The 16,773-nt window shown below is 39.2% G+C and overlaps 1 protein-coding gene across 2 annotated transcripts in view; it reads right to left on the bottom strand.

The window, feature by feature from the left end:
• GEI-8_1 (Gei-8p) overlaps positions 1 to 16,773 on the bottom strand; it is a gene marked incomplete at its 5' end in the record, with an annotated part of 42,060 nt that overhangs the window by 19,178 nt on the left and 6,109 nt on the right. For both annotated transcript variants that reach the window (XM_051211742.1, XM_035729460.2), the window contains 8 exons: positions 609 to 825; positions 2,444 to 3,013; positions 4,583 to 4,662; positions 5,799 to 5,961; positions 6,455 to 6,712; positions 7,063 to 7,389; positions 14,508 to 15,353; positions 16,421 to 16,620. In XM_051211742.1, coding sequence (XP_051071839.1) covers positions 609 to 825; positions 2,444 to 3,013; positions 4,583 to 4,662; positions 5,799 to 5,961; positions 6,455 to 6,712; positions 7,063 to 7,389; positions 14,508 to 15,353; positions 16,421 to 16,620 — 2,661 coding nt within the window. The remainder of the gene's footprint in view (positions 1 to 608; positions 826 to 2,443; positions 3,014 to 4,582; positions 4,663 to 5,798; positions 5,962 to 6,454; positions 6,713 to 7,062; positions 7,390 to 14,507; positions 15,354 to 16,420; positions 16,621 to 16,773) is intronic.

Raw genomic sequence — 16,773 nt, 5'->3', positions numbered from 1 at the left:
AACCACATAAACAAGGCTAACATCCACTGTTATCTATTTTTTATCAAGCCTAGCATATATACTTTTGCAAATACACAAGAACAGAGACCACTTATTACAACTTACAAAAAACATCAATTAAACATATGAGAACGACCATCTTGTTTCCACTGATGGTCTTGCATTTATCTGTTCAAACTAAAGTGTAATTTATCTGTGTTATGAGACTTTAATTAATCACATATATATACTTCTATGTAAAATTTAAACGTTAATAAGGTAGTTTATGCTCAGACCCATTGAGGGGTAAACGCAATCATAAGTTTATCTTATATATAAGGATAAATTTCAAAAGCAACATCGTTAGTAATATTTTCGCATGTTTATAGTGTGAATTCATTGGAAAGATGTTTAATACTATTAGATAATAACCAGATTTATTCATGCATTCTTATATGGCGAGTAACAAATACTACCATATGAAAGACAAACCACTCTTGATTACAATAAATCTCATCCAAAAGTGATGTGAAAGTAGAGAAAATCAATCTAACTACTTACATATCCAAAACAGGTATGAATATTTTCAAAAAAAAAACGGTACAGATGAATCTTCGACTTGTACTTACCCGAAGGAACGTGAACACTATGAGGTTCGACGTTATTTCGAGTACTGTTATTACCACCACGATTTCGCCCATGAGATCCAACATTGTGGTTATCGATATTAGAATGATTTGTATGTTGTGGTGGACGACCCCGTCCAGCTCTATTTCTTGCACCAGTACTCCCACCGCTACCACCATGATGCGTCTCTTTCTTATTATTTCTGTATCCATCAGCATCCTGAAAATAAATAGGGAAAATGCATCAGTATATGTTCAGTGATCTTCAGAATATGAAGAGTAAAGAAATTATGTTTGATTGTACTACACTACCCATTGAAATTTGATCCTTAGGTGTATATATATATATATACATCATTGTTAATATGGTTAGAAAAGATATCTAAGATGGCATTAAAACGATAAATGAGAGGGAGTATCTAAGCTGCATGTAAAACAATACTGATAAGAAAATATTGTGATAAAAAATTACAAAGCCTAATGAATAAAGTCAGGTGAACAAGAGAAGTTCGTGTATCTGGGTAGCTGCGTAAGTGCTGGTGTTGGCGTGAGTAATGAGATGAATTCGTGTACAGTGAAAGTCAGAGCGGTTTATGCAAACCTGGGCCATCTTTGGCGCCTTTGTAATGTTAGTCTGGCTGCAGAAGATAGGATCTACAACACGTTCTATGCTTGTGAAACCTGCCCTCTCCAAGTTGAGGATGTTGGACGACTCTCTGTGTTTGATCATCGTCGTCTCCAAAAGATTGCTGACATCCAGTGGCAACACCATTTAGTAATGCAAAGGTTCGGCATCGTGAAATAAGATAGAGCAACGATAATTCATTTGGAGTCAATCACTATCTGTGATCAAATACAAGTAACATACGAGAATAATCTACTCTTAATGACCACGTTTCGCAGTCGTAAAGTAAAAAAGAACGAACTACTGCGCAATATACGCATCCCTTAATTGATAGACGGATATCTCGCCCAGGCCAAAAGTGACGTAAGTCGGTAAAAGGCAAACGAGCCTTTCGAATTTGTACAGAGATTTCGTCAGACACCAAACCATTAGTGCTGATCAGACTTTCAAGATAAGTTAAGCTGTCGATGCGGTCGATCACTTCATTTCCTAAACCTAGTTCAGGCGTTGACGCAGGCCAGTCCTGAAGCAATAATTCTCATTTAGAGAGGAAGAAACGCAATCTAAACATCCTGATATTGTTGCCTGGTGCTACCAAAAGATTCTTCATCAATCTAAGTTAGATATAAGACATTGTCCTGAAGCAAATAGTACAAGCTAAACACGGGAAATCCGATTTGGTAAACAGATCTTGATATAATTGTAACGCCAAAACTCACGAAGACAATTAGTTACAGAAACAAACGTAAGACAAATAAGTGATCACTCCACGATTATTATCAAGAAAATTCTAATAAAAACAAATAATTCATTGAAAGCAAAGGAATAAATAGCATTCTTTCTTTGGGTAGTTCAAGTTCTAAATAAATCTTTGCGTTATCACCTAGTGGTTCATATCAATTTACGATATGGCTTACAGGGTAAAAAGAAATCCAAATATCCCAGATTTAGGAACCGAGACCAAAAATAGTGAGACATTTTCAGATGTTCAAAACACAACAGTAGTCTAACAAAAGGAACCATATACTGCTTATTGATACTCCGTAGTTATCTATCTTGATGTAGCCCAAATGAAGTTTAAATTCAACATCTTAAATTCGGAAGTCGATTTTTGAAGCCAAACTGAATGTAGATATTAATAAAGTATTAACGCTCGTTTAACAGTTACTTACAATGTAAAGCAAATTGAAGAATATGATGTGAATAATTTTACCTTATGCTCAGCTGTTTCATTAGATTCAGGAAACCCAGAAGAATCAGTTTGTGAATTTTTTAATCCACCTGGATCTTTTTCATCTGCTTCATTACGCTCTCCACGAGGGGAATTTATATTCGTATGCCCATTTTGGCAATTACTAGAAGATGGAGGGATCGAGTTTATATTAGTATTACTATGGCTTCCGCTACTCCCGCCAGCATTTGAATTGCTAGCAGCTCCACCAGCACTACCGCCCCCTCCACGTTCAGTCTGAGCTGCTCGGCGTCGACGAGCATTATGCTTCTTCAACAGCTGTTTATAACCTTCTTTCTTTTTGGATAAATAGTAATAGTGGATACAGTCTGCAACAGATTTCCGCTCTAAGTATGAAGCTATCGAAGTAAAATTTTTAGGAGTGACTAAATAGCGTTCTTTAAATATTTGCTTTTCTTCTTCCGACCACTTCGACAGATCTTGATTCTCTTGGAGCTGAGCACGACAATCTGTGACTAAACCTGATTCACATATGAATTGATATCGACGCTGCCAAGGTGCAAGCATAACTGGAGGATCAATCGCATATTCCTAGATACACAAAATTATTACGACATACAATTTCGAGGAAATCTTGAACGTAATGATTATTGTAGGAATGTGTAAAAAATAATATAACACATTAATCTAGCTATGAAAATACATATCCTATAAAGAAAAACATGGAAAAGACTATATAGTTAAGTTATGCTGTGTGATTTTACCAACAAGCGTTATTTTGATCATAAAAGCCAGATTGGAGTGTTTGCTCAGCTGTTAACTACAGTTTGATTATGATGCAACATGAAGAAATTTAAAGATGGCCACAACACGATAGACTCAAGAGGAATGTTATCAACTTAATATACTTATGTTTTACGACTGCAGCTGAAAAAATCAGTTGGTGCTAATCCTTGACTATTCGTTATGTACAGATTTTAAAGGGATAAAATATTAGTTATTTTTTCTAAAGTGGCTCAAAATGTTTCAGTGGCGCAAACGCGTTCATTTCTTTTCTTCCACTCTATATTTTGTGTTTCACTATTAGTTCTTACATTTTATTCGAACCATATTCACCATATATTTAGTCTTACTGTTGACTGATACTACTTTCATTCCAACTCCTTTACCATTCACTTACTCTATTTTAGGTCAGTGTAATGATCCAGTGTGGCAATTTAAGCACATGGATATCTCTTCCAAATCATACGTTGCTAACGTTAAACTAAATAATCGAAGTCACATAAAAATATCGTGTGTAAGATATTGTTATGTTATATTTTATTACGACCTAGCCACTCTTATTGCTTAGTATTCTTGGACACTGTACTTTCTCGATAAGTCCCCAAATCAGAACACGGTTGAACAGGAACGTAATGATATTTCAAATAAACAAGGTTGGATATAAGTAGGAATCACAATAAAAAAACGTTGGTAAATTTATAATTTTACACAATATTCAAGAGTCTTCCTCAAGTATCCACTCGGGAGGGGTTAGCTAAATGACCAATCAACGTATCCCAACACCATCCTGCACGGAAAATGCTTTAACTCAATCTATTTCCCGCTAACAGATATATTCGACTATTTTAGAGTAAATACAAGTGATTTATCGGGTATTGAACAAATAACTAGCGACTGCACTTCAACTTACAAACAGACAAGGTAACCCAGTTATCAAATGTTTTTAGCCACATTCACTTTAGGACAAACTGTTTATTATGGACCAAGAAATGTCAGATTATTTCGCCATATCAGACGATGACGAAATTTGTATTACCAGAATCAAAGGGAAATTGTAAATAATTATCTAATCAAATACCTTAAATTCACCTATTTGGACATATGCATCGTGCTAAGACAAAAGTATCATCAGCATTACAGTCTATGTACAAAGTGACCAGTGGAGTGGAAATTTCACACTTAGTAGTTTTGACAGATTTACATCGATAATAGTTAAGGAATGAGATTCTGGCTATAAAATAAACTATAGTATTAACTTCTGAATATCCTTAACGACGTAATCTTAGTGACCTTAACAAATAAAAATAAATTACTCTAAAGACTATAGTTTGAAGATTATTTATAGGAAAAAAGAGAAACCGTTTATTAAGAAATCACCTTTAATTTATTCATCTCTTCGATAGCATCGTAGGGAGTAGTCTGAGAACCATCAGTTAGGTTAGAAACCCCGCCAGAATCTTTTTGGCAAACAAAGCAAATAGAAAGACACAGAAAAGTTTATTTAGTGAATGAATACAGAACCCGTTTGAAGGAAGAATTATTCAGAAACGAATCATTACAAAGGTCGGACTTCATAATTTCAAATAAATTGAGCGTTCTGTAGAGTCTTAGTAATAAAATATTTTTTGAGAGAAACTAGAATTTCTGACGTTTCGTGTGAGACACTTCTTCATAATAAATAACTAGACGAACACGAGTTTGAACAGTATGGTGGAACAGGCAAAATATTTAGTTAACTCAAAATCTAAATAGGTCTGATTACGTTAATGTCATATATTTCTTGGTCTAGGTGATTTTGTGTGAGATCACCGTGTATACTTGTGAGTATACTAGATGAGAAGTAGAGTTGAAATTTGTATGCATTTATGTGCATTAATGGTCTGAAAAATGAATAGAACTAAATGTGGTTGTTTGAAAACATGGACCAAGTTGAATGGATAACCAGACCATTCCTCTAATTGAGGACAGAGGAATTAAAAGTTATACGAAACGCTTTCTAATCGGAAAAATTATTCTGAATTATCTTGATATTTTTAATACCGATTTGGTGGTTATTGAAAGCACACTAACAGTTCCTCAAAAAACAGGAGCACAATCAGAAATAAACAGGTCTCCATCCTAACTATTGGTATTACTAAGATGAAAAAGTGGCGCTAAGCAGTTGGATACTTGAATTTTCGTCACGATCTGACCTTTTGTTTGTTTATTTATACCTCATTTTGAAAATGAGTAAACTTATATTTCAGCAAGGGTAGATTTGTACTCACGGCTTTAAACCACGCCATAAGAGAAGTAGTGATTTAGTGGTTAAGGAGCCCAAATTTCAGCTACTAAGTCGTAGGTTTAAATCCCACTTTAATTCAGTTTGGGCAACCGAGAACTATCACTAGTTCTCACAACTGAAGAGTGAACCGAAGCCAAGTACAACAATAGATACACGATAATGGGTTAATAATAAGACTCATCACAATAATGTTCACCTAACAAGGTTAAAAATACATAAGTTCAAGTCAATAATAAAAAACCTTATCATAAGATTTTGTGTGATATGATATAAAACAAGCACAAACTAATTTAACAAAAATAAACATACCATCCTCGATCCCTGGTTTAGTGTATTCCGTGTTTCCCATCTCCCTGTCTTCGCGATTTTTTTTAACTTCCGGCATCGCTTTCTCAAAAATATCTCGATGACGAAGATCACGTTGACGACGTTTGGTCGTACTGAGTAATTTGTCCATCTTTTTGGTAAATATCTGTAAATAAATAAGCACATTATATGAATAATTAAAACACAAGGTTAAGTACTGCGCATCGTTAATTCTACATATATCTTAAAAATCATATTTACCAGGTACGAACAGGAATGATCAAGGTGTATACGATGTATAGTAAGCGGGATGTAACGATCACTTTAAATAATTTGGAAAATCCAACTTACAACATTAATTACAATCACGTTAGAATAAAATTATTCCGTACGACACAATTTATTATGAAACAAATATATGTGTCCAAACAGAAACGGTACAAAGGATTCACCATGCCGACTGATCAGCATACGATACAGAAATACAAAGAATTCAACACTGTGACAAAATATAAGCATATTTAATCCACAGTGATATCTCAATTCTACTAGGGTTATGTTGATACTTAGTCGTAATATTATTTTATTAGAAACGCTATACTACTGAATACCCGCTTATAAAATCGATTATACGACGCTCATAGGATGTATGAACATACTCTAGAATTTCGTCCGTATTGTTGAGCCAAAAAACTGATACGACTTTGTTCAGCACGGAGACGTCTTTGAAGATAAACAACAAGTTTTGGACGGAAATGGTTGCGAAAGTTGGATTGTATAGCCCTTACACTTGACAAGTCGGATGGTTGGCGATAAAATGGCAGGGCATGTGGTCCAGGTCGAACTTTGGGACCACAAAGTCTTGTGAAAATGAGATGACGCTGACGAGTGCGTTGGCGGTTGTCAGAAATAATTGCCTGAAATCAAAAGAGCACGAAATTAAGAAATATAATTCGAAGGCAACGAAAATAGTTTGCATCTGTAAATAGAACACCAGCTAGTTTTACTGCCATATGAGACTATAAGAGCGAACAATAACTGATCCATCCTCCGAATTAGCATGGCAACAGACACGTATAATCACTTTTAAAACTGAACCTAGTGACCTCAAATTTTGTTTTAACTTCACCATAAGTAATGGAACACAAAGTTTACTTATTAATGGTTGATAATAAGTAACTCTCGTACTTCAGCTTATAGACCTTACATTTGTTTTTAGCACGAAATGCTCAGTAATACAATTTACATAAAGTTACAAAAGTATTACCTGTATTGGATTTTCGTAATTTCGTTCGAAACCGGTTTTACAAGTGAAAGATACTTCCGGAACAGCAAGATCCCCTTTATCTGATTTACTTTCATAATCGTTACCGTTCAAATTATTGTTCGATGTATCGCGTGCAGGTGCTACCGCAAGTCGAGCTGTTAGACGAGCCTCCCGTTCACACAGATTTCTTAGATGTGATTCTTGTTTATTAATATCAGCATCTAATACTGTCAGTTGACGGTTAATTTCTTCCCTTTCACGATGAAGCTTTGCATCTTGGGCATCCACTAGACGAGACTCATCAGGAGCAGGGGATATGGCTTCAACCTAAAAAAAATATTCATAAACAGATTTGCAATATCTACAGAAAAAATGAAAAGAACAACCAATTGTTTACTGATTAGTACCTATAGGCGACTTAATAAGGAGCTTGTTGGTAAAGAATGGAAACTACTATAACATCCGTGCTGAAGTTCACAGATAGTTATAGAAACTGGAATTAGCTACATAAGTATGTGTTCTAATAAGCTTAAAGTAAGAAAGCCATATTATTATGAGGTAAGAAGCTGAGATTATTCATTTACTACATCGGCATACGAAGAAAGTTAGGGGTGGTCGAACCAAAACGTGGCATCAGTCCTTGAAGTCACTTTCTTCTGGCCCGAGCCATGTTGGTAGGTGCAATGGTTGGAGACTTTAGGTGAAATGGCTCAGAATCGATCACAATAGCGTACGTGTATACACTATTTGTCCTCCCTTAAACCGTGAGATTAAACTTACTTTATACCTTTCTTTATACAAACTAGTTCTTTCTCCCTGTATCATATCCTTATATGCAATCTTTCTTTACATATTACTACTAACTAATTCTATGAATTTGGTGTTCATCCTGTGCTAATGAGTTGTGGCAACTTGGACCGATAAATATATGTACATGGTCCACCGCTGTAGCTGACTGATAGTTTCATGACTGGTAGCAAAATTTTATAACCTTGGAAAACGTGTTTTTAAATCAACAACGAACACTTATATTACTTGGGATTGTGGTAAACACTAATTTAATTTTTAACGTTACCGACAACTGTGATGATCAATTTAACCATAGTAAAATAATCACCTGGAAATGAGAATTAAGTGAAGCAAATTTCACTTTATATCCACAGTCAATCTGAATTGATGTATCTAGCAGTGATTTAACAAATAACATATATTATAACACCTTCATAAATTTAATAGTACCTCAGAGGGGTACAGGAAAAATGCAATGAAGATCCAAGAGAAAATAAATGCGCACGCAGATGAATCAAATTCTTAAGATTTCTCCACGTCATATTACTTGAATTATATCACAATTGGCGAATTTTAACTCTTCCTATAGCTCTTTTAGGGTCACCGATGGTCCCAAGCCCAGGTAAAGGAGGAGGGTTGGGTATGGGGTCAGCAAACGCATCCTATAGAAAGCAACCTTGATAAACGCTAACCAGAATAAACAAGTCAAACTATTTAAACTCTGTCCTCCGGTTTGAAGGATCTTCATTCAAAAGAATTACGACGCCTCATAGTGAAGGTCGATACTCTTCGGAAGTCATGAGACTGATCCTCCTAACATGGGGGGTGAGTAGCTGAGAAGATCGCCAACATCATCCGCAATTCATACGACGGACTAAACTGCAAAGTCGTGCATTGAGAGCAGTTTATAGATGCATTCCAAATGAGTACCGGAGTCAGACAGAAGTGTTCACTCTCATTATTTCTCTCTTCTAGTGGTTGACTGAATTACGGAATACAATGGACATATTGGATGCAACTAGATGATTTGGACTCTGCAGATGACATAGGTCTTCTATTTCATACACACCAGCAAATGAAGGTCAAAACAACTAGTGTAGCAGAAGACGTTGCATCAGTAGGCCTCAACATACACAAGAGAAAAAACCAAGATCATCAGATACGACACGGAGAACACCAACCCAACCACACTTCATGGAGAAACTCTGGAAGAGGTGGAAACCCATTTACCTGGGTAGCGGCATCTTCCATGAACAAGGAGGATCGGACGCAGACGTAAAGGTAAGGATTGGTAAATTAAGGGCACCATTCTTACAGTTGAAGAACATATGGAACAACTGTCTGCAAGCCAACATCAAAGTCAGAATCCTCAACACGAACGTCAAGGCAGCTCTGTTGTACATAGCCTAAACTTTGAGAACTACCACAACCATAATCAAAAACATACAAATGTATATAAACAATTGTCTAAGCAAGATACTCAAAGTTCTTTGTTGGTCGGATATCATCAACAACAGCCTATTGTGGCAGAGAACAAACCAGCTTTCAAATGAAGAGGAAATTAGGAAAAGATGTTGGAAGTGGATAGGACATACATTGAGGAAGTCACCAAACTGCTTCATGAGGTAATCGCTAACTTGGAATCCCGAAGGAAAACGGAAAAAAGGATGGCCAAGAAACACACTGGGCCGAAAATTGGAGGCAAATATAAAAAGGATCAATAGCAACTGTAAAGGATAGAGTTGAACGGAGATTGTTGGTGGGTGGTTTATGCTCCTACATCAGGCGTAAGTTGAGAATTAGGTTTCAAACTGTAAAGCTGGTTGTCGACAGTTTGGTAAATTTCCAGTCGGTTTTATCAAGTTATAGCGTACGCATAAGGTTAGCTACGTGTGAGGTCAAGTGCCCGACGGTAGCTGCTACCTTGACGCGGTGGTCGGGCTTGCCTATCGTGATGACCCAACCGAGCTATATTGGCTGGAACATATGTTCCTTTAGGTTCTACCATGCCAGGAAGGTCGATTGGTGAACGGTAAGACTAAAAGCAGCAACTCAAGGTCTGAGGGCGAAGTCGTACTGCTGACTGTAGAGGGGTGTGACAACAATAAGGTTTCCCTTGGACAACCAGCATGACAGCGATGCTGCCTTCTCACAAGGAAGGGGTTACAAAAGGTTGATCCCAAAAATGTCACACCTCACCTTACCTCACGGATTTCCGTCTCCGGCGGTAAGGTCCTTTGAAGAACGGAGCTAACACATTAAAAACCTCCCACAAGAGGACCGTGCGCGACCGGCCTCAAGCAGTTGTCCCTTGGGCTCTGCGGTCACGCTCCCAGGTCGTTAAGGCCAACATTAATACAACTTCCTTTTCAGGTTCCTCAAGAAATACCCTTCCACGGTGTGGGCGGCCGGGAAGCGATATCAGCCCACATACCCGTAACAGCACAAGAGACCAAGTTGGTCACATTCAAATCCTTCCTACATCTCTTAATAACTCTCTTATCTCCACGAATAACCCTTCTCACGTCCCTTTATCACTTCGCACCGCTAGGGCAAACGATTCGAGTACGTGGAACACCATTCCTAGTCTCCTTAAACCACGCTCCAAACTACATGTAGGAGCTTTTAACGTCCGAACACTGTGCCAATCAGGACAGCAGGCTTCCTTAGCTAAAACTTTAGAATCTCGCGCCATCGATGTGTGCTGCGTCTCCGAAACGCGCATACAGGATCCAAGTAGCGTCATTCATTTGACCTCACCATGCCAAAATAAAGAACCGACTCGACTTACGCTTCGTGTATCTGGAAGCCCTGATTCTGCTTCCCGTGGCCTCGCCGGCGTAGGTATAGCATTGAGTTCTAGGGCAGAACTAGTCCTCTTAGACTGGATCCCAGTAGACAGTCGTTTGTGCGCTGTCCGACTGAACGGAACAGTAAGAATCCGGAAAGATAGGTACACTCGTCGTTGCCTCTTCGTCGTCTCTGCCTATTCTCCCACTGACTGCAGCTCAGATGATGTAAAAGATGAGTTTTACAGAAAGCTTTCGGACCTTCTCCGAAAAGCTAAGCGCTCGGATGTAGTAATAGTGGCCGGTGACTTTAATGCTCAAGTAGGTAAACTAAGCGATAGGGAAAGACACCTAGGTGGATCTTATGGTGTCGTGGCTCAAAGAACAGATAATGGCGACCGTCTGTTGCAGCTATGCTCAGATAACCGCCTGTTCCTTGCAAATACTAACTTTAAGCATAAGGAAAAACATCTTTTAACATGGCGACCCCCTAATTCGTCCCAACGTTGGACCCAAATAGATCACATCGCTATCAGCCACCGATGGAGGGGCTCGATAGAAGACTGTCGCTCATTCTGGAGCACATGCCTAGATTCAGATCATGCTCTAGTGCGAGCGCGTATTTGCTTGCGTCTTACTGGACGTAGGAAAGATGCTGCAAGGAAACCTCTTAGGGGCCTACTTAATGATAGTCAAGCTAAGAGTATATTTCAGGAACAACTACGAAAACAGTTAGGCAGCCATGTATGTGATGCCCACCCCGATGCAGCATGGAATGATATCCGAAAAGCTGTGGAAACAGCAGTGATATCTGCTAGTAAGGTAAACCAGAAGGTTAGGGAGCAACACTGGATCTCAGCAGCATCTATCGCACTGATAGATGCTCGGAAACTCATTCCACCCGGCTCTGAACATAATGAAGAGCGGAGTCAGCTTAAGCGCAAGCTGACAAGAAGTCTACGCAATGATCGTGAACAGTGGTGGGTAGCGAAAGCAAGAGAGATGGAAAAGGCAGCGGCAATAGGTAATAGCAGACAATTGTTCAGACTCGTTAAGGAAACCGGAATTAGGAACCCGACCGTTAGCGAAACAATCTCAGAGAAAGATGGACATATTATTCATTCTCAATCCAGGAGATTGGATCGATCGATAGGCAGAACACTTTAGGGATCAGTTCAACTGGCTTTCAGCCACACTTCGGTTTCCCACGATCTCTAGTCAACCTGAATGGCAAGTTAATGTAGGTCCTCCGTCTCTTTACGAAGTTGAAAAAGCCATAGGAAATCTGAAACGAGGGAGAGCAGCAGGCCCTGACAGGTTTACTCCTGAGATTTTTAAGGATGGTGGTCCAGTATTAGCAATGAGATTAACTGAGGTCATAGGTAGAATTTGGGAACTGGACGTAATCCCATCTGACTGGTCTCAATCACTGATTGTGCCAGTCTATAAGAAAGGACGAAAGTCCTCCTGTGACAATCACAGAGGAATCAGTTTGACTAATATAGTGTCTAAAATATTAGCTTCAATAATACTTCGACGCCTAATCAAAGCTCGTGAAGAGCAGATTAGAGACAACCAGGCCGGTTTTCGACCTGGACGTGGTTGTATAGATCAGATATTCACACTACGTCAGGTTCTAGAACACAGACACACATTCAGACGCCCCACAATGGTAGTATTTCTCGACCTTAAGGCGGCATTCGACTCTGTTGATCGTGAGGTTCTATGGCAGTGTTTGTCACTGAAAGGAGTACCAAAGAAGTACATTAACCTTATAAAGGCTCTCTACTCGAACACAACTGGTCGAGTGAGAGCTTATGGCGAACTGTCATCAGAATTGATTACCTCGAGTGGTGTTCGTCAGGGCTGCCCACTCTCTCCATTCTTGTTCAACTTTGTCGTCGACGTACTTTTAGAGATAACACTCTCCTCATCTAAATTTACAGGGGTTGAACTTCTACCAGGAGGTTCACTTGTTGACTTAGAATATGCAGATGACATAGTTTTATTTGGTGAAGACGCTGACAAAATGCAGAGTCTTCTGACCACTCTAAGCAACAATGCAAGTATGTTCGGGATGCGATTCTCTCCCTCGAAATGCAAAATGTTGCTTCAGGATTGGGTTACATCGACACCCGAACTAATGATAGGGAGTGAAGTAGTTGAGTGTGTCGACCACTTCACTTATCTTGGAAGTCTCATCAGCCCTTGTGGTTTAGTGTGTGACGAAATCTCAGCACGGATACAGAAGGCTCGACTAGCTTTTGCCAACTTGCGTCATTTATGGCGTAGGCGAGATATCCGTCTATCAACCAAAGGACGTGTTTACTGCGCAGCTGTTCGTTCCGTCCTACTTTATGGCAGTGAAACATGGCCGGTAAGAGTAGAGGATATCCGTAGGCTACTAGTATTTGATCATAGGTGTCTTCGAAACATTGCTCGTATATCATGGGACCATCGAGTAAGTAACACAGTTGTTAGGAAACGGGTACTAGGTAAGGATGGCAAATCAATTGATGAAGTAGTGAAACTTCATCAGTTGAGATGGCTGGGACACGTGTTACGTACGCCCAACGACCGACTGCCTCGACGTGCTATGTTCAGTGGTATACGAGTAGGTTGGAAGAAAGCTAGGGGCGGCCAAACCAAAACATGGCACAAGTCCATGAAGTCACTGACAAGTGAACTGAGTCATGTTGGTAGGTGTAGACTACCTGGTTGGGGACCGCGAGATGATAGCAACCGATGGTTAGAGACCCTGAATGACATGGCTCAAAATCGTTTGCAATGGCGCAGGTGCATCCACTCTCTGTGTTCTCCCAAATTCTAATCTTCTGAATCCTTCATGTCCCTTTTTTCCTCTTTCCAAATTTATTTCACTGGATTATACTCTTTAAATAACATCTCCAAACCCTAATCTTCCCGATTACTGCTTATACTCTTATTACCTCTACCACTACGGGATTTGAATCGACAACTGCATCTCTGTGCTAATGTGGTGTGGCAACTCGAACTGATGTACGTACGTACGAAGTTCTACGTTGTTAGTGACTGACTGACTGACTAACCGGATTCCAAACCAATGGTGCACATGGGCTTCAGTATCCTGACCGGACAAATGGCGTATGAACCAATCGTTGGTCACCGGCTACCATGGGACTGCATCTCCTCACGATGCTCCACTGCCTTGTGGGTTAGACCTTCAGGTTGAAGGCTCCGGGTGTGGCCCCCTAAGAAAACCACCTGCTTCGGTCTGGGCACCCGGGCAGTATCACAGCTCTCACACATATCAAACGAGATTTGTGTGGCGCATATGTATTTGGTGCTTCCTTGTACCAATATCTATGTGTTAAAATAAATAAGTAATAGCAACCGATGGTTAGAGACCCTGAATGACACGACTCAAAATCGTTTGCAATGGCGCAGGTGCATCCACTCTCTGTGTTCTCCCAAATTCTAATCTTCTGAATCCTTCATGTCCCTTTTTTCCTCTTTCCAAATGTATTTCAATGGATTATATTCTTTGAATAACATCTTCAAACCCTAATCTTTCCGATTACTGTTTATACTTTTACTACCTCTATCAGTACGGGATTTGAATTGACAATTGTATCTGTGTGCTAATGTGGTATGGCAACTCGAACTGATGTACGTACGTACGAAGTTCTACGTTTTTACCGACTGACTGAGCTCAAGTACATAGGAATAAAAAATCTTCACATGAACCTAAGAAACGTCAATATTCCCGACATAAAAAGCTTTGAAACAATATTACGAATTTGGGTTAAATAAAAATTCACTGAAGTAGCAGTCGTACAAAAAAACTGGCGAAATCTAATTTTAAAATATCAGGAAACAAACACGTACCTGTGGGTGATAAGCCGGTTCTTTAGTCTGCTGTCGAAGTACACCACTCCCCTGAGGGAGATTAGAATGCCCCATCACATGATGTTGAGAACCTGGTTGTGGTAAAGGATGATTTGACTGGTGGAAACTGCCTTGACTAGGATGAGTAGCAGCAGGTGGATGATGAAGATGGCCAGAAATCAGGCGAGAAGGAATTTGGGAGACTGATGTTGGATGTGATGCTTTCGCTGGCATATGTGACAATGGAGGCTGACTAGTTACAGTTTGTGATCCCAAGACAGGTACACTAACTAGGGCTTGCCCGGAAGTTATCGCCTGGGTAGACGCAGTTGCATGAGGAAATGGTCTGTTATTGTACGAGGTTAGAAGTGAACCAGGTAAGGTACCCATCAGTGAACCTGGATACGCCGAACTGGAAGATGGCAAAACATGTTGTTGGTTGAATAAATGAGTGCCAGAAGTTGAATTACTACCGAATGAACCATGATGTTGAATATGCGGTTGATAAGCAGCTTGATTTGGAGTGACGACAGATGATGGGTTCGATAAGCTACTATTATTAATGGATGTATAAAAAGGTGTGAGGGCTGCTGCGGCTGCAGCGGCAACTTCTGTGGCTGCAGAATAGGCGTTTGGATTAAGAAAGTTAGAACCAGCTGCAATACTTGCCATCGCCTTACTAGCAACAACACTCCCCAACAAAGCTTCCATCTCAGCTGGTGCAATTGTATTTGTTACATGAGCAGAAGGTAAGGATGAAATGGAGTGTGGTAGTTGGGATCCTAAGGAAATACGAGGTCTTTTGTTTGGATGAGTTGAAGGGGGGGCCAGTTGTGAACGACGATTCTGAAAATGTTTGAAGCGTATAAAAAGACGAAAACTGAGTAGCCTAACAATTAGTAGTTAGAACGTCATTGAAATACAAGGTAAGACGACAATCAGACATAGAACTATGTGTCAGCTGTTCAAGTAGCAGAAAAAAAATCCTGTATATACCACATATAGCATTTACACAGGTCTAATGTATAAATCAGCAATTGGAAAGATATGAAGGTTGTTGTATGTAAATAACAGTACAAAATGTAGCTGAACACCTGATCCACTGAAAAGGGAATGAATATGTCTTTTCGACACGTAACTAACGCAACAACTTGAAGTTTTGTACCAACTTAACTAAGATGTAATCAAAAATGATTGGATGTGGGGTGATAAGGTTCAAAATATCGCAATGGTTCAGATGTACACATCCTTTATTCTCCTCGAAACCCTGAGTTTTCATGCCTTTTACTCCCTCAATGTTACTCTTTCTATGTGATGCTTCTTGTTATAAACGAGACCACTACCATAATGACTGCTCTGCTACAAATCTTTCCTTCCTGTGTGTGCACTGATGTAGTGCAGTAAGTGAGGGCTATGCACATTTATGCCAATTCGTAAACTGCTTATGATTGACTGAACACACTGAAAACAATAAGTATGTCTGATTAAGATAGGTTTTGAGTGTAGCAGAAAGAGAAAAACAGTTGATGCCACTTTTAACTAACTTTTGTTGTTAAAGTAAATCTCGTTACAATTTTGGATATCGAGCAAACAACACTTGACAATCATATGATAAAGGCTATATGTCAGAATATATCAGATAACTCCTGATAAGATTATAGACAAATTTATTAATATCTGGACTACTGTGAAGCAACAATTTTAGCGTCAAAATCATTATATCCGGCGACGTAAATGTTTCGCTAATTCTACAATTTAGGTTAACTTTACTTGTTGACTAGAAGGGAATTTTGAAAGATATTTACAAAAATATATACATTCTATTTTTAATTGTTACACCTTACAGTTAATAAAGGATCAGTAAAGGATATTTCAATTATTGCCTTGGTGATACCTACGAAAAAAACACTAACTTGGTAAATATTGCTTCCAGGACTGGGTGATAGTGATGGTGAAGCCCTTGTCTGATGATGTGCATTGTGCAAATTATGATCCAGATGTGAGGTAATTGGCTGTGATGGACTGACGTGAGAACTCATTGTCCCGAATCCTGAAGGACCTGGATGACTTCCGCGATGATGAAGGACAGCCTGAGACGCTGAAGCTGGACGAGCTAAAATAAAAATTAACCTTTATGCAGTCAGTTGAATTTAACCGTAACTGTCTACAAACAAAACTACATAGCAGTCTTGGGTGCTGTTAGAGGTATGAGGGCGGTTATCACTTCCCGGTTGCCCACATCGTGGAAGGGTTCTTCTGGAGGTAC

The sequence above is a fragment of the Schistosoma haematobium genome, chromosome ZW (assembly GCF_000699445.3).
Source record: "Schistosoma haematobium chromosome ZW, whole genome shotgun sequence".
Lineage (NCBI taxonomy): Eukaryota > Metazoa > Platyhelminthes > Trematoda > Strigeidida > Schistosomatidae > Schistosoma > Schistosoma haematobium.
The sequence above is the reverse complement of the archived record's forward strand: the minus strand, read 5'-3'. Positions and strand labels throughout refer to the sequence as shown.